At 38.9% G+C, this 21,428-nt stretch overlaps 2 protein-coding genes across 2 annotated transcripts in view; both read left to right on the forward strand.

The window, feature by feature from the left end:
- The first annotated feature begins 2,471 nt into the window (after positions 1-2,471).
- LOC139194077 (probable LRR receptor-like serine/threonine-protein kinase At3g47570) lies at positions 2,472-7,065 on the forward strand. The gene is made up of 5 exons (XM_070818345.1): positions 2,472-3,119; positions 3,292-3,363; positions 4,011-4,370; positions 4,467-6,467; positions 6,564-7,065. The coding sequence occupies exons 1-5, from the start codon at positions 2,555-2,557 to the stop codon at positions 6,932-6,934; spliced, it is 3,369 nt and encodes a 1,122-aa protein (XP_070674446.1). The 5' UTR covers positions 2,472-2,554; the 3' UTR covers positions 6,935-7,065.
- A 9,380-nt stretch (positions 7,066-16,445) lies between these two features.
- The window catches only part of LOC139194080 (copper-transporting ATPase HMA4-like), a 60,050-nt gene continuing 55,067 nt past the window's right edge, over positions 16,446-21,428 (forward strand). Inside the window, exons 1-2 of the mRNA XM_070818349.1 lie at positions 16,446-16,574; positions 16,727-17,209. Coding sequence (XP_070674450.1) covers positions 16,811-17,209 — 399 coding nt within the window. The 5' untranslated portion in view covers positions 16,446-16,574; positions 16,727-16,810. The remainder of the gene's footprint in view (positions 16,575-16,726; positions 17,210-21,428) is intronic.

A 21,428-nucleotide genomic window follows, 5' to 3' on the forward strand; every position in this document is an offset into this window, starting at 1 on the left:
TAATTAAGTAATAGGGTATAAAAGACAATTCACATTTAAAATTTAAGTTGAATATAGAGAGAGATTATATGGGGTAAAATAAAGTTTAAGTTGGTAGAGCAATTAGTGCACACCAGACAGTCGAACTTTAGTGGAATAAGTTACGTCCAAGTCCTCCTTACTTCAACGTCGAAGCCGGGCAAGGACTATTCCTCCTCACCTAGCTATGCTATCAGAAGAAAAAAAATGAATGGTGTGTGTTCGATATGTAAAAAATCCAAATCACAAATCTTCGTTTGACTAGTCGAAGTCTCCTCACTTCGACATAGAAGCCGGACTTAGACTATTCCTCCTTTCCTAACTAAGCTATCAGCAAAAAAATGAATGGTGTGTGTTTGATTGAAAAAACATCCAAATCACAAGTCTTCTTTTGACTAGTCTAAGTCTCCTCACTTCGATGTAGAAGCTGGGCAAGTCTAAGTCGTGCACAAGGTTTGGTAACAGATGAGTCGATGTTATACTATATATTTTACCTTAATTTTAGTAGTAATTTATTGGTTATTTTGTGAGAATTTTGATACTTTGATTTATATTCTTAATATAGGACATTCGACTTCCTCTAGACTAAAACATGATGAAACGGACAAATTTTGGAGTGATTCAAATTGGACGACGTTCATGTGTCTCTCAACTTGTTCGTGTCAAAGTTTCATAATTTCTCTATCAAGCAGTTTATTTGGGCTTTTTGGCGTCCAAGATAATGTCTTTTGTGTTCGAGGCCTTCTGCAATTATGTTTGGGACATCTCAAGCTTTAATTATAGCCGTTTTGGGCCTATTTTGGAGCCTTGAAGGTCCAGAAACGTGGCTATTTCTGTGCTTGGCAGATTTCCTAGTCATAATAGGAATGTAATTCCTAATTATCTTTTTATTATTTTATTTCCTAGTTTTTAGAAAACCGTTTCTATGAGGGTTTTAATTTGGAGTAGTATAAATAAGGCTTTTTAGCCATTAGGGTTTAGGGGGAGAACGCAAGTATTATTTTGGAGAACTTCAGACTTTTTACCTACAAGGTGTTTTCAATCATTTTTCTAGTTAATATATTTTCTTTAGTTTTCATAGTTGTTCGTAACTAATTTCCGTTTGCTCGGACGAAGTAGCATGACTATGTAATTTTATTAATTTGCTTATGAATGGATGCATGCTTGCTTTGAATTATTAATCACCGTGATTAAACTATCTAATTGTCTTAGTAATTCACGACTATTAGGATTTTTAGACAAGTAATTTGATGAAATTTATGTTGGAACATCACCTTGAAATTGAGGAGGGCTTCTTGTGATTAGTAATTGTAAGTTCACTTAAGGTGAACATCACGCTCTTAAGGGTTGCATGGTTTTTCAAAGGGTTTTCACAAAACTTAATGAGTCTTGCATGTTTATATTTGATCTGAACATCACAGAAGAGTTGCATGTTAGATATACGTTTTTGCTTGAACATCACGAGGAAAATATGTATTAGGAAAGCCTAACCTTCAAAGCATGTATGTATAAATTCATAAGTAATTGGTAAAATTGCGTAGGATTGTTAATGGTGACGGTGGAACCCTAGTGTTTAAATTGTTTTCTAAAACCTTTTTGTTTTGCTTTCTTTACTTTGTCAATTATTTAATTATTTTTATTTAAATTCATTTTTATTATTTTAAATCCCAAAATCAACCTTTTTTGAAACTTTGTTCTAAATAATTAGCTAAGGATTAGTATAAATACAAATTATTCATTCAATCCTTGTGGAAAACGACATTGTTTGAGCTGATATACTACGATAACCTTGTACTCTTGCAAGTATTTTGAAATGTATTTATCCCTACTTTTGCAGGTGGTAAAAATCCTATCAAGAAATTGGCGCCGTTGCTTCAACATCGAAGTCGGGCAAGGACTATTCCTCCTCACCTAGCTAAGCTATCAGAAAAAAGGAAAAAAAAAGAATGGTGTGTGCTTTTGTAGGTGGTAAAAATCCTATCAAGAAATTGGCACCGTTGCTTCCAAATCACAAGTCATCGTTCAACTAGTCGAAATCTCCTCACTTCGACATAGAAGCCAGACTTGGACTATTCCTCCTCACCTAGCTAAGCTATCAGAAAAAAAAAATTAAAGGAAAACTAATGAAAAGGGCTTGGAAACTTTGAGTTTTAACGATAAGGACAAAATAAAAGGTAAAGTGAACAATACCAGTATTGACTTTTTAGTGTAAAAATGTGATTTTTCATTAAAGTGAATAGTATCATAAGATTTTCGTTAAAGTTTCAAAAAATGAATGGTGTGTGTTTGATTGAAAAACATCCAAATCACAAGTCTTCTTTTGACTAGTCCAAGTCTCCTCACTTCGGCGTAGAAGCTGGGCAAGTCTAAGTCGTGCACAAGGCTTGGTAACACAACTTGTTTCCCTATTTTATGTGAATATAATGAGTTCAAGTTTCTATCGAATTAAAGACGAAAGACGAAAGCTAATAGAATTAAGGAGAGTATATATACACTGCGTACATACAGAGGAGAGAAGTCATTTCCTACTGTCAAAATGTTGTCGATGATACACTGCTTGTGTTATATCTATATGATGATTATGGCTAATTACTTAACTGCAGGTGCATTAGCAATAGCTCATACCAATTTTAGCACAGATCAGTCTGCGCTTCTTGCTCTCAAAGCTCACATCACTAGTGACCCTCAAAACATCTTGACCGCCAACTGGTCCTCTGCCTCCAATTCCAACATTTGCAACTGGATTGGCGTTACCTGTGGTGCTCGCCACCATAGAGTCACGGCCTTAAATCTCTCGTACATGGGTCTTGCCGGGGTTATTCCTCCACATCTAGGCAACCTCTCATTTCTCGTTGAGTTGGGTCTTGAGAATAATTTTTTTAATGGTCCCCTACCCCAAGAACTGTCTCGTTTGCGCCGGTTGAAGGCGATTAACTTGCAATACAACAACTTTACGGGAACCATTCCTTCGTGGTTTGGGTCCTTCCCTAAACTTCAAACCTTCACATTGGCCGGTAATGGCTTCTCTGGTTCCATACCCGCTGCTATCTTCAACTTATCTGCACTCGAAATAATTAGGCTGAGCAGGAACCAACTATCAGGTACGTACTTACCACCACTACCAACCACCTAATATAAATTAATGTTGCTTGCTTAATATTACATTTTAACGTCTTTGTTTCATTTTAACATCTATATATATAAGATGTATAACAATCATCTCTTCTTCTTTTTTCCTTCTTTTTTGTCGGAATGCATGCACATATTTAACAGGTAGCATACCCAGAGAAATAGGCAACTTAACAATGGTGAAGGGCATATACCTTGGCCACAACAAGTTCGAAGGTATACTGTATGACTTAGGTTTTGCTACATGTATACTAGCAGATGCCCACAAGCATGAACAATTTCATTTCATTTTGTTTTTTTACTATGAAGTGTGATTAGTTTTTAAAATTCTAAAAAAAATTAAAAATCAATTGTGAAAATTGGCATAATGATGAGCAGTTTCTTCTAGCATGCTTTTTATTTACTATTTTATTATATATATATTTTTAAATAGGGCATGCTATAGTGACCTAGCTGTGAGGTTGCCGTAAATAATAGCCAAATTTATGTTCATGTAATTACTAAATTGCCCATATTTTTTATTTTTGTGTAGTTTTGGTGTGGGGGTAAAAATTGTAATCTCATACAGTTTTGGTTGACAGCAGAGTCCTATTAATAGGTACTATGTAGTTTAGATTCGAGCCCCTTCTTAGCTGGGATCTTGTTCAACTTTAGCAAAAAATGAGATGAGAGGACTATCGTAGGATCATATATTTACTGTGTAAGACCCTCGTATTCTAGAGCAAAAAAGAGGTCCTATATACTGAGTACATGGTCCTTAGAATGTATCCCACTTTTGCTACGGTACAATGGGATTCCCACTAAGAAGCTGCTCCTATATATGTATACATGATTTTAACAATATATACGGATTGATTTTATAGAACTTCCAAATGAGATAGGCTGTTTAGGTCAGCTGGAGAAGTTGGCTGTGCACAAAAATGTCCTTAAAGGCTCTGCTTTTGTGCCTGTCCTCAACATATCTTCTTTGATTAGTGTGGCTTTGAGCTATAACAACATGAGTGGCAGTCTTCCAGACAATATGTGTGAGCATCTTTCGAGTATTCAAGGAATATATTTGGCTCGAAACCAGCTTGACGGTCTGATTCCCTCCAAATTGTGGCAATGCAAAGAACTTCGTGAAATCGAATTAGTGTCTAACAATTTCCATGGAAGCATACCCAAAAGTCTTGGCAATTTGACCTACTTTACCACAATTCTTCTTGGTGATAATAATTTAGAAGGTAATAAATTTGGGGGCGTTTTACAATCATTTCGTTTTTAGTTTTTAGTTAAACTAAAGTTACGAAGTTAATGCAAACGCACTGAAATTGTAACAGGTATAATACCGGATGAGATTGGTGATCTTCCACAGTTAAAGATGTTGGGACTGGAGAGTAATAATCTCAGTGGCGTCATCCCATTCAAACTCTTCAATAACTCCAATATAATAGCAATATCGCTTTCTTTTAATCAACTCTCAGGTGGCCTCCCAGCAAACATAGGTCTTAACGTTCCAAACCTAGAAATGCTTACTGTAGCCAACAATAACCTCGTGGCCGGACTTCTCCCTAACCTTTCCAATGCTTCCAAGCTTAGCATGCTAGACATGAATACAAACTCATTTACCGGGATTCTTCCTACCACGTTATGTTCCCTGAAAAACCTCGAGTACCTTGTCTTGTTCTCGAATAATTTGACGATTGATGCTTCTGCTCCACAAGCAGCAAGCACTCTCTCTTGCTTGTTTAATCTTAGACATTTGACAAAATTAGACTTGGAAGATAATCCACTAAACACCACGATTCCAGCTTCTCGTAAGAATATCTCTACGTCACTCCTAGATGTTGATTTAAGCTTTTCCAACATCAGGGGTAACATTCCCATTGATATTGGCAACTTGAGCAGCTTGATAGGGTTAAACCTGGGAAACAATCAGTTGAGTGGAGCAATTCCAACTTCAATACAAAGGCTACAAAATCTCCAAGGTTTGTATTTGTACGATAACGAACTGCAAGGACATATTCCGTATGAACTCTGTCAACTAAAGAACCTAGCTGAGTTACATTTGGGTGGTAATCGGCTCTCTGGTTCTATTCCTTCCTGCTTGGGTACTTTGGCAGTATCTCTGAGAAAGTTATCGTTAGGGTCCAATTTGTTAACTTCTAAAATACCATCTTCCTTGTGGGAACTCGAGTATATATTGGACCTAAATTTGTCATCCAATTCTCTAGTTGGACCACTCTCAGAAGACATCGGAAAGTTGAAAGATGTGGTGGATATGGATTTATCAAATAACCATTTCTCTGGAAACATTCCCAGTAGCATTGGGGGTCTTCAAACTATGATTAATTTCTCCTTGGCAAACAATTATTTAGAAGGCCCTATTCCCACTTCATTTAAAACCTTGCTAAGCCTAGAACTCTTGGATTTGTCCAAAAACAATCTATCTGGAGTGATTCCGAAGTCAATGGAAGCACTCTTGTATCTCAAGCATTTGAATTTGTCTTTCAACAAACTCCAAGGAGAAATTCCCACCGGTGGGCCTTTCGGAAACTTCTCTGCTGATTCATTTGTATCAAACGGTGCGCTCTGCGGTGCTTCCCGACTCCACGTTCCATTGTGCAAATATAAAACAGAAGTTAAGCCAAGTTGGAGGAAAGCTAAATATATCATCTCAGGGGTCATGTTAGTAATACTCCTAGCGGCCACTGCACTGAGTCTGATACTATGCAGGAAAAGGAATGTTGAAGTTGTAAGAGAAACTGCCTTGCTACATCAAGTTCTTTGGAGAAGAGTTTCGCGCCTAGAACTTGTAAAGGCGACAAATGGATTTCATGAGACTAACTTACTTGGCACGGGGGGTTTTGGCTCAGTATACAGAGGAACACTTTCAGACGGGATAGATATCGCAGTCAAGGTTTTCAATTTACAGCTAGAAGGGGCATTCAAGAGTTTTGATAAGGAATGTGAAATGCTAAGCAATATCCGTCACCGAAATCTTATTAAAATCACAAGTTGTTGCGATGAACTTGATTTCAAAGCCCTGATACTTCAATTGATGCCTAATGGAAGCCTCGAAAAGTGGTTGTATTCTCCAAACCGCTCCATGACTATCCTGCAGAGGTTAGACATAATGAAAGATGTTGCATTGGCACTAGAATATCTTCATCACGGTTACTCAACACCTATCGTTCATTGTGATGTGAAACCAAGCAATATACTACTAGATGATGATATGGTTGCACATGTTGCTGATTTTGGCATTGCAAGACTCATCGGCGGTGGAGATTCAATGACGGAAACCATGACCCTAGCCACAATTGGATATATGGCTCCAGGTGATGTATTTTCTCAATTTTGTATATGTTGGCCTTATTTGGAGTTATAATTTTCTTTTTATCATGTATAACTAAATTCACATACAAATTTTGCAGAGTATGGGATGGAAGGAAGAATTTCGACTAGAGGGGATGTGTATAGTTTTGGTATTGTACTCATGGAGACATTCACAAAAAGGAAGCCAACAGATGAGATGTTTGTTGGGGAAATGGATTTAAAGCGATGGATTGCAGATTCATTACTTCCAGATGCTGCAATAGGTGAAGTTTTGGATGCCGATATACTTGGGGCGGAGGAAGATGGTGATTTCGTGTGCAAAAGGGATTGCTTATTATCCGTTATGAGATTAGCTTTAGCATGCTCTGCAGCATTACCGGAAGAGAGGATTAACATGAAAGATGCCGCAATCACACTCACCAAAATCGAGACTAAGTATTTGAAGGACTTTGGAGGAATGAACTCTTAGTTCTTTTTGTTCTCTATATTTTCGGATCCATTTTCTTATTGTTGTTTTCTATATGAGAATATGACGATATTCGTAAAATTGAAATGTCGTACCTGGATTTGTCAATGCAATGAGACCAGTAGTACCAAAAATGCAATTCCAATTATTCTTCCCATATTTGGTAGTAAAGCATTCAGTTTCTACGGCCAACCAAATCCATTTCAAAAAATTTACACTTCCAGCTCAAGAACGCCTGTCATGGGAACAGAAGGTTATTTCAGTCAAAATATCAGGAAGTCAGCTCAAGGCAGTGAGGCTGCTCCTCTAGGTAGTTCAATGAACTTACTGGTAAGTTGGGTTTTTTTGCTGCTTTACCAATTTGTGCTCATCTCTTTAACAAAAGGAACGAAGTTACTCCAATTTTCAGCCCTAAAGATCTTATCATTCATTCTTAAAACTTAGAATCTTACAGAATATGCAAAGCAGCTCCATAACGACACAAAAGTGAAGCAACAGGATCATAACCATCTCTAACAGCAGTGTTGTAGTGTCCTGCTGTAAGTTCACCAGGGTGTGCTATCGCTTGATAACACCAATATATTCCACCAATTTTAGCCGCCAATACAATTTAAGTTAGCTTGTTTTCTTGATATTTCTTCAGAATGTTAGCTGCCTTTGCAACTAGGAGGTTCATATTCTTATACATACAAAAAATTAGCAATTCACTTAAAAGGGAGAAGTAATATCAGCAGAAGTGTTGGAAATTTGTATATTCATGTGAAAGCAAAGGGAAACATTAGAAAAAGTAGGGCAGAAGCATTCTACGAACGAAATTCTGGAGATTAACATCCCAAGGGCTGCATAGAGCTCCCACACAACGACTTAGTTGAATGAACTCTTTGATATTCCAATCTGATTTCTTGGTACAACTTACACTTTCTACAAACACGAATTCCTTCTATATGTACTTGATCAATCACTTCTTCCTAAACATTCAACTTGATATGAAAATCGTCTCTATGCATACATGTATCATTAAGTTCACTCATTATTCATACAATATATCACCAGTTAACATTCAACTCACACCTCCAATTAATTAATCTTGCATTCACCTATGTGTTATGCTTTACGGAAATACAACATCGGAGACTATGAAAACTTGTAAATGCAACTGAAGGAACACTTGAGTGAAACTGAGACTCAGTAATGGGTTTTGGGGAGAAATGCAAATACAAGGTGTTCGTGGCTAGAATTTCCGTTGGGAATGTTTCCTAGCGGACGAGCACACAGCTCCCCGAGAGGTTGGTGCCGGTTGATGCTTTCTGTCAGGCTTTTACTCACTGGCGGGCTTGTCGGGCAAGGCTAAAAGAGAAGGACAGAGTTAACTTTGAAATGTGCCTTTGTGGGGCCTTAGGTATAGGCCTTGAGGCTCACAATCAAGATTAATTTTTAGGTGCTCAGGCATGCCATTGCCATCTTTAGCATGGCAGATGTAAAACAGATGTTGAGTTTTAGTTGTATATATACCCGAGAGGCTGTTTTAGTTATGAAATGAGTCTTTGTGGGGCCTTAGGTGTAGGCCTTGAGGCTTCTAATCAAGAACTAACCCAGTACTCGAATATATAATGTTTATTTCATTGATTGCAGAAGTATTATGACTATTATACTTCTAATTACCCGAGTCCAAAAAGCAGAATGAATCCAAATAGGTGCCTTTGTAGGGCCTTATATGTAGGCCTTGAGGCTTCCCATCAGAATTACTTTTATACTCAAACGCTTTATGATAATCATAATATAACAGAAATAAAACTAGGAAATAGGTCGATTACTTGCGCCCCAAGTAACTTCGGACTTCTTGTTATCAAAGACTGTCGTGGATGGGTTAAGTCCACATAAGGTTCTTTTTTATGCCTTGAGATCAAGGACTTCTGAATGATCAATCTTATATGCCCGAGGTTTCAGAACTTAGATCAGATTCAAGAACTGAGAAGTCTTTTAATCATCAACTTGCTAGAAATAACTTGGATACAAATGGAAGTATACACCATATTACTAGATTGCAAAATGAAAAGACAAAAAACAAAGAGGGTCGGGCAAGGCTGGTCGTCTTGCAACTTCCTATCTTTGTGATTTATAAAGGGGTTTGAGAGCTTAGAAAGAGGGATAGGGAGATGAGTTTACAGAAGGAAATCGATACTACCGCAAGATTTAGACAAGGTAGCAGAGCTTTTACAAAGGCTTTTGGTAAGGGTTGATCCCGAAAGGGATGAAGGCTTGGGCTGACTACAACTTCGTTGAAGGCAAATATGGCTTGAGCAGAGTTTGTGCTTGTGTTTGGACCCGGTTTTACACCATCGGCCCAAGCAATCGAGACCGTTGAGTAAGCATAGTTCCCAACCGTTAAATGGAAAAGTGAAGATAATGTTGTTATTATTAAAAGATAATATTATGATTTTTATCATAATAATTATTTTTTAATATGAATTATCTTGACATATTCTTGAATAGGATAAATAGGGTGCATATTATATCGTCGTGGAGACAGGCAGAACAGTTCGACTTAACTTGGATTTGTTAACAGTGTACCGTGTGGATTAGAGCAACTTGGTTTGGATTCTTATCATCACGCATAGCATAGGATTTGCAAGACTTGGATAATGGTGAGATAGGAGACCTAAGTAGGCTAAAGTGTTGTCAGATGATGGACTTGGCCTGCATATATATATATAATAAAGATTGTCAATAGGTGCCGTGTGAAAAGCTACCATATAGCCTGCATGCCTATGCCTAAATATATATATATAATGGTGGTTATTTTGATGGGCCTTATCTGAACCAATCCAAGCATGCAGGTTACCTTGGGATGAGATAATTGATAAGACTAAGCATGAGGATCAGATTTGGTTGCATTTTTGGCTAAGTTCAGAGTCGTGGGAGTATAAGGATTATCTGACGCAATTTGTGGAAGAGTCCTAATACATGGCAGAAGCATATATCAGCTTATCAACCAACGTGTATATGTCCCTATAAATACAGAGGCAGTGCATCATTTAAAGGGACCTCCAATTGAACACAGAACTGCCCTGTGCAAACTCTCTCAACAACTTGATATTTTTTATTTTATCTTTTTCGTTGACACATCTTCCGTTGGCATCAACAGCACTGTGAAAACAACCGGTGATATCTTAAGTCGGCATAGATAGCTCTGTCACCGTAGAATCAGCCGGTCTCGCAGCATCTTCCGTTGACATCAACAGCACTACGGCGAGGACGGTTGGTTATCTATCCAAGTCTCGGTCGAGAAGGATTTTCGAATCTTTGTTGGTCGAGGTCATCTCATTAGCCTTCTCGGCGAAGTGAGGTGTTACAAGTTACTACATTCGGCACATTGAAAGCCAAATTTGATATTGAACTTCGCAGAACTAGCAGCCTTGTCTTCAGGCTCTAGAACCCGAAGGCCGAGACGTGTTCCTTCCTCGGCCGCAGTCGCAAGATTCAAAAGTCAGTAGCGCACCCAACGCACATCAACAAATTTTACTCCTCGGCCGAGCTCGGCCGACGAGTTGGCACTCCCCGCATTCACCGAATGACGTAGTTAGCTTATAGATTACTCGGCATGCGCGCCACGTAGGCTTGGTAGTTTCTAGGGTCAACATTTTGGCACGCCCAGTGGGACCCAGTGCTAATACTACGAAGTTCATATGATATATCAAGATTCCAATCTGGCTCAACGTAGCCGATTGTACGAGCTCCTAGAGGAATTGAAAAAACAAAATGAGGAATGTAAAAGATCTTTGGAAGTGGAAAAAATTCTTCGTGGCCATAGAGAGATGCAAAAGTCATTTGCTTACATGTTGAGAATAAAAGCTCCTATTACCTTGCAAGAGCAATGGGTAAATGAAGACAGGGCTCGATTTAATGCCTGGCTAGATGAAGAACATTTTCCTTACGTTTCTAATTACAGATCAATTCCATTTGAAAAATGGTTAGGTCCAAAGGCCGGGGGGCAATTTTTCGCTCCGGCCACAATCAAAATTCGGCCTCAAAAAATTGTTAGGACGGCCGAAGAAAAACCTAGGCCACTTGTTGTTGCGGTCGAGACTGAAAGTATGATAGGCCTAGAAGAAAAAGTTCAAATCTCTGAGTCACAAATCAACTTGGAAAATGATTTGGTAGAGGAGTGTTCCAATGACGAACAAGACCGATACACGGCTTCAGACCATAAAACCACATTGATTGATATGGTGATTGGAGACATGGTCTTAGACGTCGAGACTACGCCAATAGCCATAATTTTTTGTGATAAAGCCGATAAGGAGATATCTCATTCGGCCAAGTTATTTGAATTAAAAGCCGAAATTATGCCTGGGGGGCATAATAATTTTTTAACACATTCGGCGACCGATAAAAAATATTCCTTCAAACCGAACGTATTTGGAGATGATCTTTTATTCGGCTTTGCAAAAATTCAAAGTGAAAGTTTTGATACAAAAAGTCTTCGACTTGGAATAAAACATCGTTGGCCTTCTCCTCTTGGTAGCTCGGCCACTTTTGTTTTCTGTTATTAAAAAATATTGAATAAATTGTTTTCTCAACCCATTCGGCTTTTTAGGCCGATGCATAAGAAAATAAGGGGGCAACACAGATATAATCGGCGGTTTAAATTGGTTTAAATTTTTTTAAATCTCGCCGAGGATGAGCATATATAAAGAGGTTGACTGAAAAAAAAAAAAAAAAAAAAAAGAGCATTTCGGCCGTCTAGGCCGAGGCCGAATAAAAATTTGGTCGAATACACTTGTTTGATTATTTTGGCCGAATACATTTATTTGTGAACTTTGCTTACAAAAGCCTCGGCCTCGGTCAAAACATATATATATATATATATATATATATTTTATATATATATATATATGTAACTACTTTTTGGCCGAATTGTCATGAATATATATATATAAGTATGGGGCTTTGATAGGTCCAAACTGAAGACAGGCTTTAAGCCTAAAGCCTAGACCTAAGGGTGGCAGGTATTTTTCGGCAAGAGTGGTTGACTAAAAGAGAGAGAAAAGAAAAAAGGTGATGGAGCTTTACAGCTTGCTTTGGGGTGCTATTACGGAAAGATATATATATATATATATATATATATATATATGCCAACTGCACGGCTGGCCGATCACATCAGACATCAGGCTACTTATATATATATATATATATATATATATATATATATATATATATATATATGCGGCATCCTTTTCTTCTCGGTAGTGAAAGCTGCGGATTTGATCAGTGGCATTCAGTCAAGGAATGGTGACCGAGGGTTGTTGGTCGAGCGCGACGAAAATTTTCTCGGTCTTATAGTTGCCCACTAATAAGTAGGTCGACTAGTCAAAGAAAGGTGGATTTAAAATTTTTGTGATCATGATTCCACTTTCCCTGACATGATGTGGTGAAGCAGAAAGATTTGATGTGACTGAAATATGGTGATATTATTCATTTCAAGCTTATCGACCTCGGCTCAATATATATATCTATATAGGCAGGCCAAGCTGCTAAGGAAAATTCTGTTTGACCTCGGTTCAGTTTTTCTCGGCAAGATACTAAGAATCAAGTGCACGGTAACAGGTTTCTCTCGGCCTGATAGGTAGGTGGTCGACATACTCCTGATTGGCTGGAGAGACTTAATTTCCTTTACCATTCGGCTTACGAGCCGAAGTTCAAGGAAACTGGGGGGCAATGTTTGGACCCGGTTTTACACCATCGGCCCAAGCAATCGAGACCGTTGAGTAAGCATAGCTCCCAACCGTTAAATGGAAAAGTGAAGATAATGTTGTTATTATTAAAAGATAATATTATGATTTTTATCATAATAATTATTTTTTAATATGAATTATCTTGACATATTCTTGAATAGGATAAATAGGGTGCAGATTATATCCTCGTGGAGACAGGCAGAACAGTTCGACTTAACTTGGATTTGTTAACAGTGTACCGTGTGGATTAGAGCAACTTGGTTTGGATTCTTATCATCACGCATAGCATGGGATTTGCAAGACTTGGATAATGGTGAGATAGGAGACCTAAGTAGGCTAAAGTGTTGTCAGATGATGGACTTGGCCTGCATATATATATATATATATATAATAAAGATTGTCAATAGGTGCCGTGTGAAAAGCTACCATATAGCCTGCATGCCTATGCCTAAATATATATATATATATATATATATATATATATATAATGGTGGTTATTTTGATGGGCCTTATCTGAACCAATCCAAGCGTGCAGGTTACCTTGGGATGAGATAATTGATAAGACTAAGCATGAGGATCAGATTTGGTTGCATTTTTGGCTAAGTTCAGAATCGTGGGAGTATAAGGATTATCTGACGCAATTTGTGGAAGAGTCCTAATACATGGCAGAAGCATATATCAGCTTATCAACCAACGTGTATATGTCCTTATAAATACAGAGGCAGTGCATCATTTAGAGGGACCTCCAATTGAACACACAACTGCCCTGCGCAAACTCTCTCAACAACTTGAGATTTTTTATTTTCTCTTTTTCGCTGGCACATCTTCCGTTGGCATCAACAGCACTGTGAAAGCAACCGGTGATATCTTAAGTCGGCATAGATAGCTCTGTCACCGTAGAATCAGCCGGTCTCGCAGCATCTTCCGTTGGCATCAACAGCACTACGGCGAGGACGGTTGGTTATCTATCCAAGTCTCGGTCGAGAAGGATTTCCGAATCTTTGTTGGTCGAGGTCATCTCATTAGCCTTCTCGGCGAAGTGAGGTGTTACAAGTTACTACATTCGGCACATTGAAAGCCGAATTTGATATTGAACTTCGCAGAACTAGCAGCCTTGTCTTCAGGCTCTAGAACCCGAAGGCCGAGACGTGTTCCTTCCTCGACCGCAGTCGCAAGATTCAGAAGTCAGTAGCGCACCCAACGCACATCAACAAATTTTACTCCTCGGCCGAGCTCGGCCGACGAGTTGGCACGCCCCGCATTCACCGAATGACGTAGTTAGCTTATAGATTACTCGGCCTGGGCGCCACGTAGGCTTGGTAGTTTCTAGGGTCAACAGCTTGTATTTGTTTGTTTGAGTGTCCTTATCTCTGATTTCTCTTTCTTCTTTTATAAACAATTTGGCTTGGCCTCCTGTAGCATTAACCTTGCCCAAATGCAGCTTGAAGGGCAATGACTCATCAGCTATTTACTTGTACTGCCACTGTAAAGTGCTTTTAGGCTGATTAGCTGACTGGTCTACACCACTTAGTCTCTAGGTAGGTGAGTAAGTGGCTCAAATGATCTACACCTAGTCGGGAAGAGGCATGTTCAGCCTTCTGGGCTTTGGCTGAGCTTCGGGCTCCTTTTCCTCCCAGTCCTTCTTTTGGGCCAACTCCCTTTTGAGCCCAAAGTTCAAGTTTTAACCCAAACACAAGGAGCTGCAGGAGGAGGTGGATGAAGTTGCCAAATTCTTGGCAAGGAATCGGCTTTTATGTCTGCTTTTTTCAGTTGTTTTTGTTCTGAAAATCCATATGGATGGACCATTTATTCACCATTTGTGCCTGAATACTGAACACCATTCCAAAATTTTGTTCACCACACCAAGCACTTCCTCAAATTCAATTACGCACAGTAGTCTATCGGGTTACATGTGTAATATTTTTTTACATAAAAATATGTGATTAACTTGAGATATCATTGCATTAGAGAAGTCGGACCTATTTAGTAGAGCCCTAGTCATAGCAACTGTAAAGGCATCTGCAGTGCACCAAGAAAAGTAGGAAAATGTTTTCCACACCCTCAATTTCTTACTTTGTATTGATTTTCTTTAGATATATTTATTCCGTCCTATAGAACTTATGCAAAGCAAACAAAATATTGTTGATTCGTATGATTACGAATACAAACCTTGTCAATCGATTTTAATAAATTTCCATCTTTTCGACAAAAATAAAAAAATAAAAAAATAAATCAAAACAAATTAAGGAGTAAATAAATACTGATAATAAACGAATATTTATCATTCAATAGAAAATGATAGTAAGTACACCAATGAGCAATCGGTGGGCTACCGCTTGATGGGAAAATTCCCGGGGATCCTGCCGGTGTTGCAGAACTCGAAGGAATGCCCCCTGGTAACGATGGGGTTACTGTAATCTCAGAACCCTCTGCAACTGGCGAAGCACCGACTGGACTTTTCTTGGGAGCGCTCACCGGAGTTTTGGCCAGAGCAGCAAATGTGGGCGTAGGGGGCTCTGGTGATTGAGCCGGTGGAGACACACTCTTGGACGGGCTCTTCGCTGGAGAAACTGATGTGGGAGGGGACGCCGGAGAGACGGTGGGTGGGGTCGCCGCCGAAGGAGTTGGGGTCGGCGGGGAAGTTGGCTGAGTGCTGCAAATTAAATTGGATATGGACAAGTATTCAAAGCATTGAGCTGCATCTAACTGTCAGCAGGAGATGATTTTTCTTAATGAAAATGCCGTTCTTGATTTAAAAGATCAGCAGCCTATTTCTAGGGGTTGCTTTTCTTCTTATCATCTTTAAGGTTTCTCGTCATTTCATTTCCTTATATGTCTTTGGCTTCTTTCCTTTTCTTTTGCCTAGTTTTCCGCTTTGAGCTTTTTATCCAATAACTTTTTTGAGTTTTTTTTCTTTTGCCTAGTACACCGCGTACTATGACAATATTTCGATTCTTTTTTCTTTCTTACATCAGGTTTTCATGTAGCATTTTTGACATGGCTTGGATGGTTCATCCCTGGAGAATTTGGCCTTTTCCCTGAAAACTGGATACCAAAAAGGCATGGATAAATTTGTGCTGGCATTACAGTACGGTATCTCAGTGTTAGTGGTTGCTTACCCTTGTGCCTTGGGACTAGCAACCCCTACAGTGGTAATGGTTGCAACAGGGAAACGCTCTGCTTCGGTTCTGGTCATTTCATATTATCCCCTAAGCTACCAGCATACATTGTGTTAACGTTCCGTATTATAACAAGTTATGCACTTCATTCATGCCCAGTAAAAATTGTGTTAACGTTCCGTATTATAACAAGTTATGCACTTCATTCCTGCCCAGTAAAAAGCTCTGCCTCGGTTCGATCAACGTTTAGGCTCTTGACATAAAACTAAATACAATCTATGTCATTGGATATGGAGGATGTTCTTTATGCATAGATTGGGATTGAACATGCAACTATTATTTCATAGTTGGAATCTGTCTCATATGACCCTTTGGTCTAGACGATTGATGGCTGTATGCACCTTGTCCATGTCACCAAGCTGAACTCGCCAAGTTTTAAATCCCCATTTCTTGTAGCTGACAGCTCTCATTGAAGGAGAGTTCTCTTTACCCCAACTCCATTTTTTATAACAAGGCTAATAATTGTTTCGTTCTTTTTGGGGTTTTTCTTCTTTCCAAAATTAAAAGCTGAACAAACGGTACCTAAGTCATGAAGGTTGATATGTTTCTTAGCATTTGACACTTCGTTGGTGTCTGGACATTCACGGACGTGTTTGATCCCTGCAGGTGAAAACGGTTGTTTTTGATAAAACAGGGACTCTGACAGTTGGGAAACTCGTACTAGTTGATGATGTGCCTCTTCTCCAATTACTCAATGGAGGAGTTCTGTGCTGTGCTATTGCCACAGAGGTTGGTGCTTATGTTTCAAATATGTGTTTACGTATTAAAAAAGTTTGAGTGTTTGTGGAGTTATGCTACACATGAGACCACTCATTGTTATTATGCTATCGAAAATTATTTTGTCAATCATGCTACCATGCTTCTATTTAAGAAATATGTAGGCAAATAGTGAACACCCAATAGCAAAATCGGTGGTGGAGCATGCTAAGAGGCAGCTAAAGACGTTTGGATCAACTAAACATGTGATGGAGGCTAAGGACTTTGAGGTGCACACAGGAGCTGGCGTTAGTGGAAGAGTTGGTGACATAATGGTTTTGGCTAGGAACAAGAGGCTCATGCGGGAAAACAATGTCCAGGTTGGTCCTGAGGTTGACAAGTATGTTTCAGAACATGAGAATCTGGCTCGAACGTGTGTGTTGGTTGCCATTGATGGAAATATTGCTGGGTCATTTGCTGTAACTGATCCAGTGAAGCCAGGCGCTGCAGGAGTCATCTCTTATCTTCACTTGATGAACATTACAAGCATCATGGTTACTGCTGATAACTGGGCTGCAGGAGCAGCCATTGCGAAGGAGGTTGGCATTGATAAGGTGTCTGCTGAGACAGATCCACTAGGAAAAGCTGATAGAATCAAAGAATTACAGGTACGATTATATAATATTTACGTGGGTGGTGCGAATGAATTACCATTACACAGATCTACAAGTAATATTATTCTGGTTTTGAACGCAGATTAAGGATTACTAAATTATATTTCAAATGACTTGTCTAGTGTAAACTGATGTCTTGTAGAAATCTTCACTCATTTTTCTATATCAAGTTTGCTTCCGACTTGATATGTGAGTGCAATCTATCAAACATAGCGTTTTCAGACTTCTTAAACTGGATTTGGATGCAGATGAAAGGAATGGCGGTGGCAATGGTGGGAGATGGAATCAATGACTCTCCGCCTTTAGTTGCAGTGGATGTTGGCATGACAATTGGTGCTGTCACCGACGTAGCTATAGAAGCCGCTGATATAGCTCTGATGAAGAGCAACTTGGAGGATGTAGTTACAGACCTTGCAAAGTGTCTTCAGGTAAGAGGTTGGAACCAGGAGCTCTAGACAAAGCATCTGCAACAACATTATCCGCCCCATGCTTATATTGGATTTCGTAGTCAAATCCTAAGAGCTTGGAGACCCACTTTTGCTGGAAAGGAGTGGTTGCTCGTTGACTGAGGAAGTATTTCAGACTTTGGTGGTCCGTTTTAATGATAAAATGATGCCCTTGGAGATAGTTCTGCCACTTTTGAGTAGCATGGACAATAGCTATCAGTTCCCTTTCATACGTAGACCCATCAGAGCTTTCAACAACTCGAAGGTCAGTGATTTCTTCCTTCTCTCTAATTCTGTTTCTGCTATTTCAATTTGTAGGTTTTAATTTTGGGTTTTAAGTTGGAAAATTTAATTAAACATTTTCAGTTGGAGAGCTTAGTGTATACAACAATTAGGGTTGTTAATTTTGATTGCTGGTCTAGTAAATGTTTTATAACATGTAAACAGGGAGTACATGCTTTGTATGCCATGGATAGGGAATGGATACGTAATTAGATCAATTGATGGGTGCCGCTGTTTTGGATATCTACATCCAGCAATAACTGGTATTCTGTGTTTTGTTGTTTTAGCTCTGTGTTTTGTTGTAATGGATTGGAATTTCTTCTAGAATCATTATTATTATTATATATTTAGGGGTTGGGTAAATTGATTTTAGAGATTTTGTATGTGGTTTGGGTTCTAATTTTGTTTAGATAGATGGTGCTTGATTGTGGTTTTAAGTTTTTGAATTTTGAAAACGAAGAAGATGCCAAATGAGTGGCGAAAGAGCACTTTGATGCCTATCTACAAGAATAAGGGTGACGTACAAAATTGCATGAACTATAGGGGTATTAAGCTAATGAGTCATACAATGAAGCTCTAGGAGAGAGTAATTGAGCATAGACTGAGGCAAGAGACACGAGTCTCAGACAACCAATTTGGGTTCATGCCAGGATGCTCAACCATGGAGGAAATCTATCTCTTACGAAGATTGATGGGAAGATATAGAAATATGCCAAAGGATTTACACATGGTCTTTATAGATTTGGAAAAAGCGTATGATAGGGTTCCAAGAGACATTCTTCGGAGGATTTTAGAGAAAAAAGGAGTACGAATAGCATATATCCAAGCTATAAAGGATATGTATGATGGAGCAAAGACTGCCGTAAGAACTCATGAAGGACAAACTGAAAGCTTCCCCACAACGGTAGGTTACATCAAGGCTCATATTTAAGTCCTTACCCTTTTGCATTGGTAATGGATGAGTTAACGTGACACATTCAAGATGATATTCCTTAATGTATGCTTTCGCAGACGATATAGTGTTGATAGATTAAACTCAAGAATGGGTAAATGTGAAGCTTAACCTTTGGAGAGAAGTGTTGGAATCTAATGGTCTTCGCCTAAGTCGGTCAATGACAGAATATATGGAGTGCAAGTTCAGTGCAAATAGAGGTCCAAATGAGTTAGGGGTGAGGATCGGAGATCTGGAAGTACCAAAGAGCAACTGCTTTCACTACCTAGGATATATCTTGCAAAAGAACGGAGAATAAGATGGAGACCTCAATCATAGAGTACAAGTTGGATGGATGAAGTGGAAGAGTGCATCCAACGTGTTGTGTGATCGTCGTATGCCACTAAAGCTCAAGGGAAAATTTTATAGGACGGCAATAAGGCTGGCGATGCTGTATGGCACGGAATGTTGGGTGATGAAGCATCAAGACATACATAAAATGGGTGTAGCGGAGATAAGGATGCTTTGTTGGATGTGTGGGCACACGAGAAAGGATAAGATTAGGAATGAGGATATCCGAGGTAAAGTAGGAATAGCCGAAATTGAAGGAAAGATAAGAGAAAATCGTTTACGGTAGTTTGGACATGTGGAACGAAGACCTACAAATGCTCTAGTTAGAAGATGCGACTAGGGGGCGGAGGTCTAGGGCCAAAGGGGTAGAGAAAGACCTAGGAAGACTTTGGAAGAGACTAAGAAAAAACTTAGAGTACTTGGATCTAACGGAAGACATGATACAGAACCGAGCGCAATAGCGTTCAATAATTCATATAGCCGACCCCACTTAGTGGAAAAAGGCTTTGTTGTTGTTGTTGTATTTCTCTTGTAAATTCTGATTTGCTACAATTCAAGAGCTCAGCTCCTTTTATAGACTTTACACTTTTAATGCCAGCTGGCATTTCTAACAGGCTTCACTAAATAACATCAATAAGCCTAACAAATCCAATATTAAACTCCTAATAGTGATTAAGCCAATCACTAAATCCTAATACTATGTTCCTGTCATAATTTAAAGACATAAAAAAAATAAATTAGACAAAGAAACAGAAACTAATTATACTCTTCCATCTCCACATAATATTTCACTCCCATAACATACAGATTGTACTAATATGAGATATTCAAGAGAAAATACATTTATTAGCGTAAAAAGCACACTTTTTTCATAATCTTTGGTGCACATATGCTTCTATCGATTCAAAATCACATCTTCACAATATTTTCAACATTTTTTGCTGCAAAATCACATCTCCATACTTAGTTTCACTTATTTTGTATGTAAAATAAATTGTATTCATTACATTTGTTATAAATAAATTTAAGGATTAATCTAGTATGCTACCCTGAAGTTTCTTGATTTTAAACATTTGGTACATGAATTATTTCTTCCTAGTTTGGTACCTAAAGTCATAATTCTGGACACTTTCATTCATCTGTTAGTCAAAATCTCAGTCATAATTCTAGATACGTTCATTCTCCGTCCTTTGCAATCAAGAGAGAGATGAAGATCTGCGAGCTCTGCCAACTTTCCGCTAGGATCTTCTGAGAATCGGACCGAGTGATATCGTGCTGGAACTGCGACACCAAGGTCCACGACGCCAATTTCTGGTGGCTCGCCACTTCCGGAGCCTCTAAGCCATGGGTGCCAATGACCCAATCTCTTCTTCAACCACATGGTTGAAGTTATTATCAAGTTATCAACCACTTTTCTTTAACCAATGGCTCTTTTGGAGAGATTAACTTTCTTTCTTCCCAAGTCAAGCTAGCAGATGTGACTCTCTCACTTTCTAACCAAAAATAGCATATGTGGCTTCTTATACACCAAGCATCTGTCTTGGTGATTTTATATTATATTAATATTATAACTTTACAAGCTCAGCTACACTTTTCGATGTGCAAGAGTTGTGCATTGTTCCAGATGGAATTAGAAGAAACAAGTTGCACATAGGAAATGGTCCGAGCTGAGAGCCCGTTTCCTCAAAATCAATTACCCGCCTCGCCCCGGTAATTACATGGACCCGCCCACCCCAACCCATTTTATGTTTTGATTTTTTGGACCTGACCCGTATGCGGCCCGAACTGCATAAACCCGCCTTGACCCGCTGGTCCATTACCCGTTTTCCCACCCCTAGATATAAATATGTCCAATTGATAGAAACCTCCAATAAAACTAGATATAACTCGGTTTTCCGATCCAAGATAGAGACCTATCAACCAAGGCGATCCACCACTTCCATTATTTCTTTCCAAAGAATACTTTTCGTTTCTGTATATTTTTTTTAGTACCCGGGCCCAACTGCATAAACTCGCCTTGACTTGCGGATCTAGGACCCGTTTGCCCACCCCTAGATATAAATACATCCAATTGACAAAAACCTCCAATAAAACTAAATATAACTTGGTTTTCCGATCGAGGGGCGGTGCTCTTCGCCGGAAAACTGGGGAAAGAAGAATATGCATGCACAGGGTTAAAAACCCTCGATTTTCATCTCCAAAG

This window comes from Malus domestica, chromosome 03 (assembly GCF_042453785.1).
Source record: "Malus domestica chromosome 03, GDT2T_hap1".
In the NCBI taxonomy this organism is placed as follows: Eukaryota; Viridiplantae; Streptophyta; class Magnoliopsida; order Rosales; family Rosaceae; genus Malus; species Malus domestica.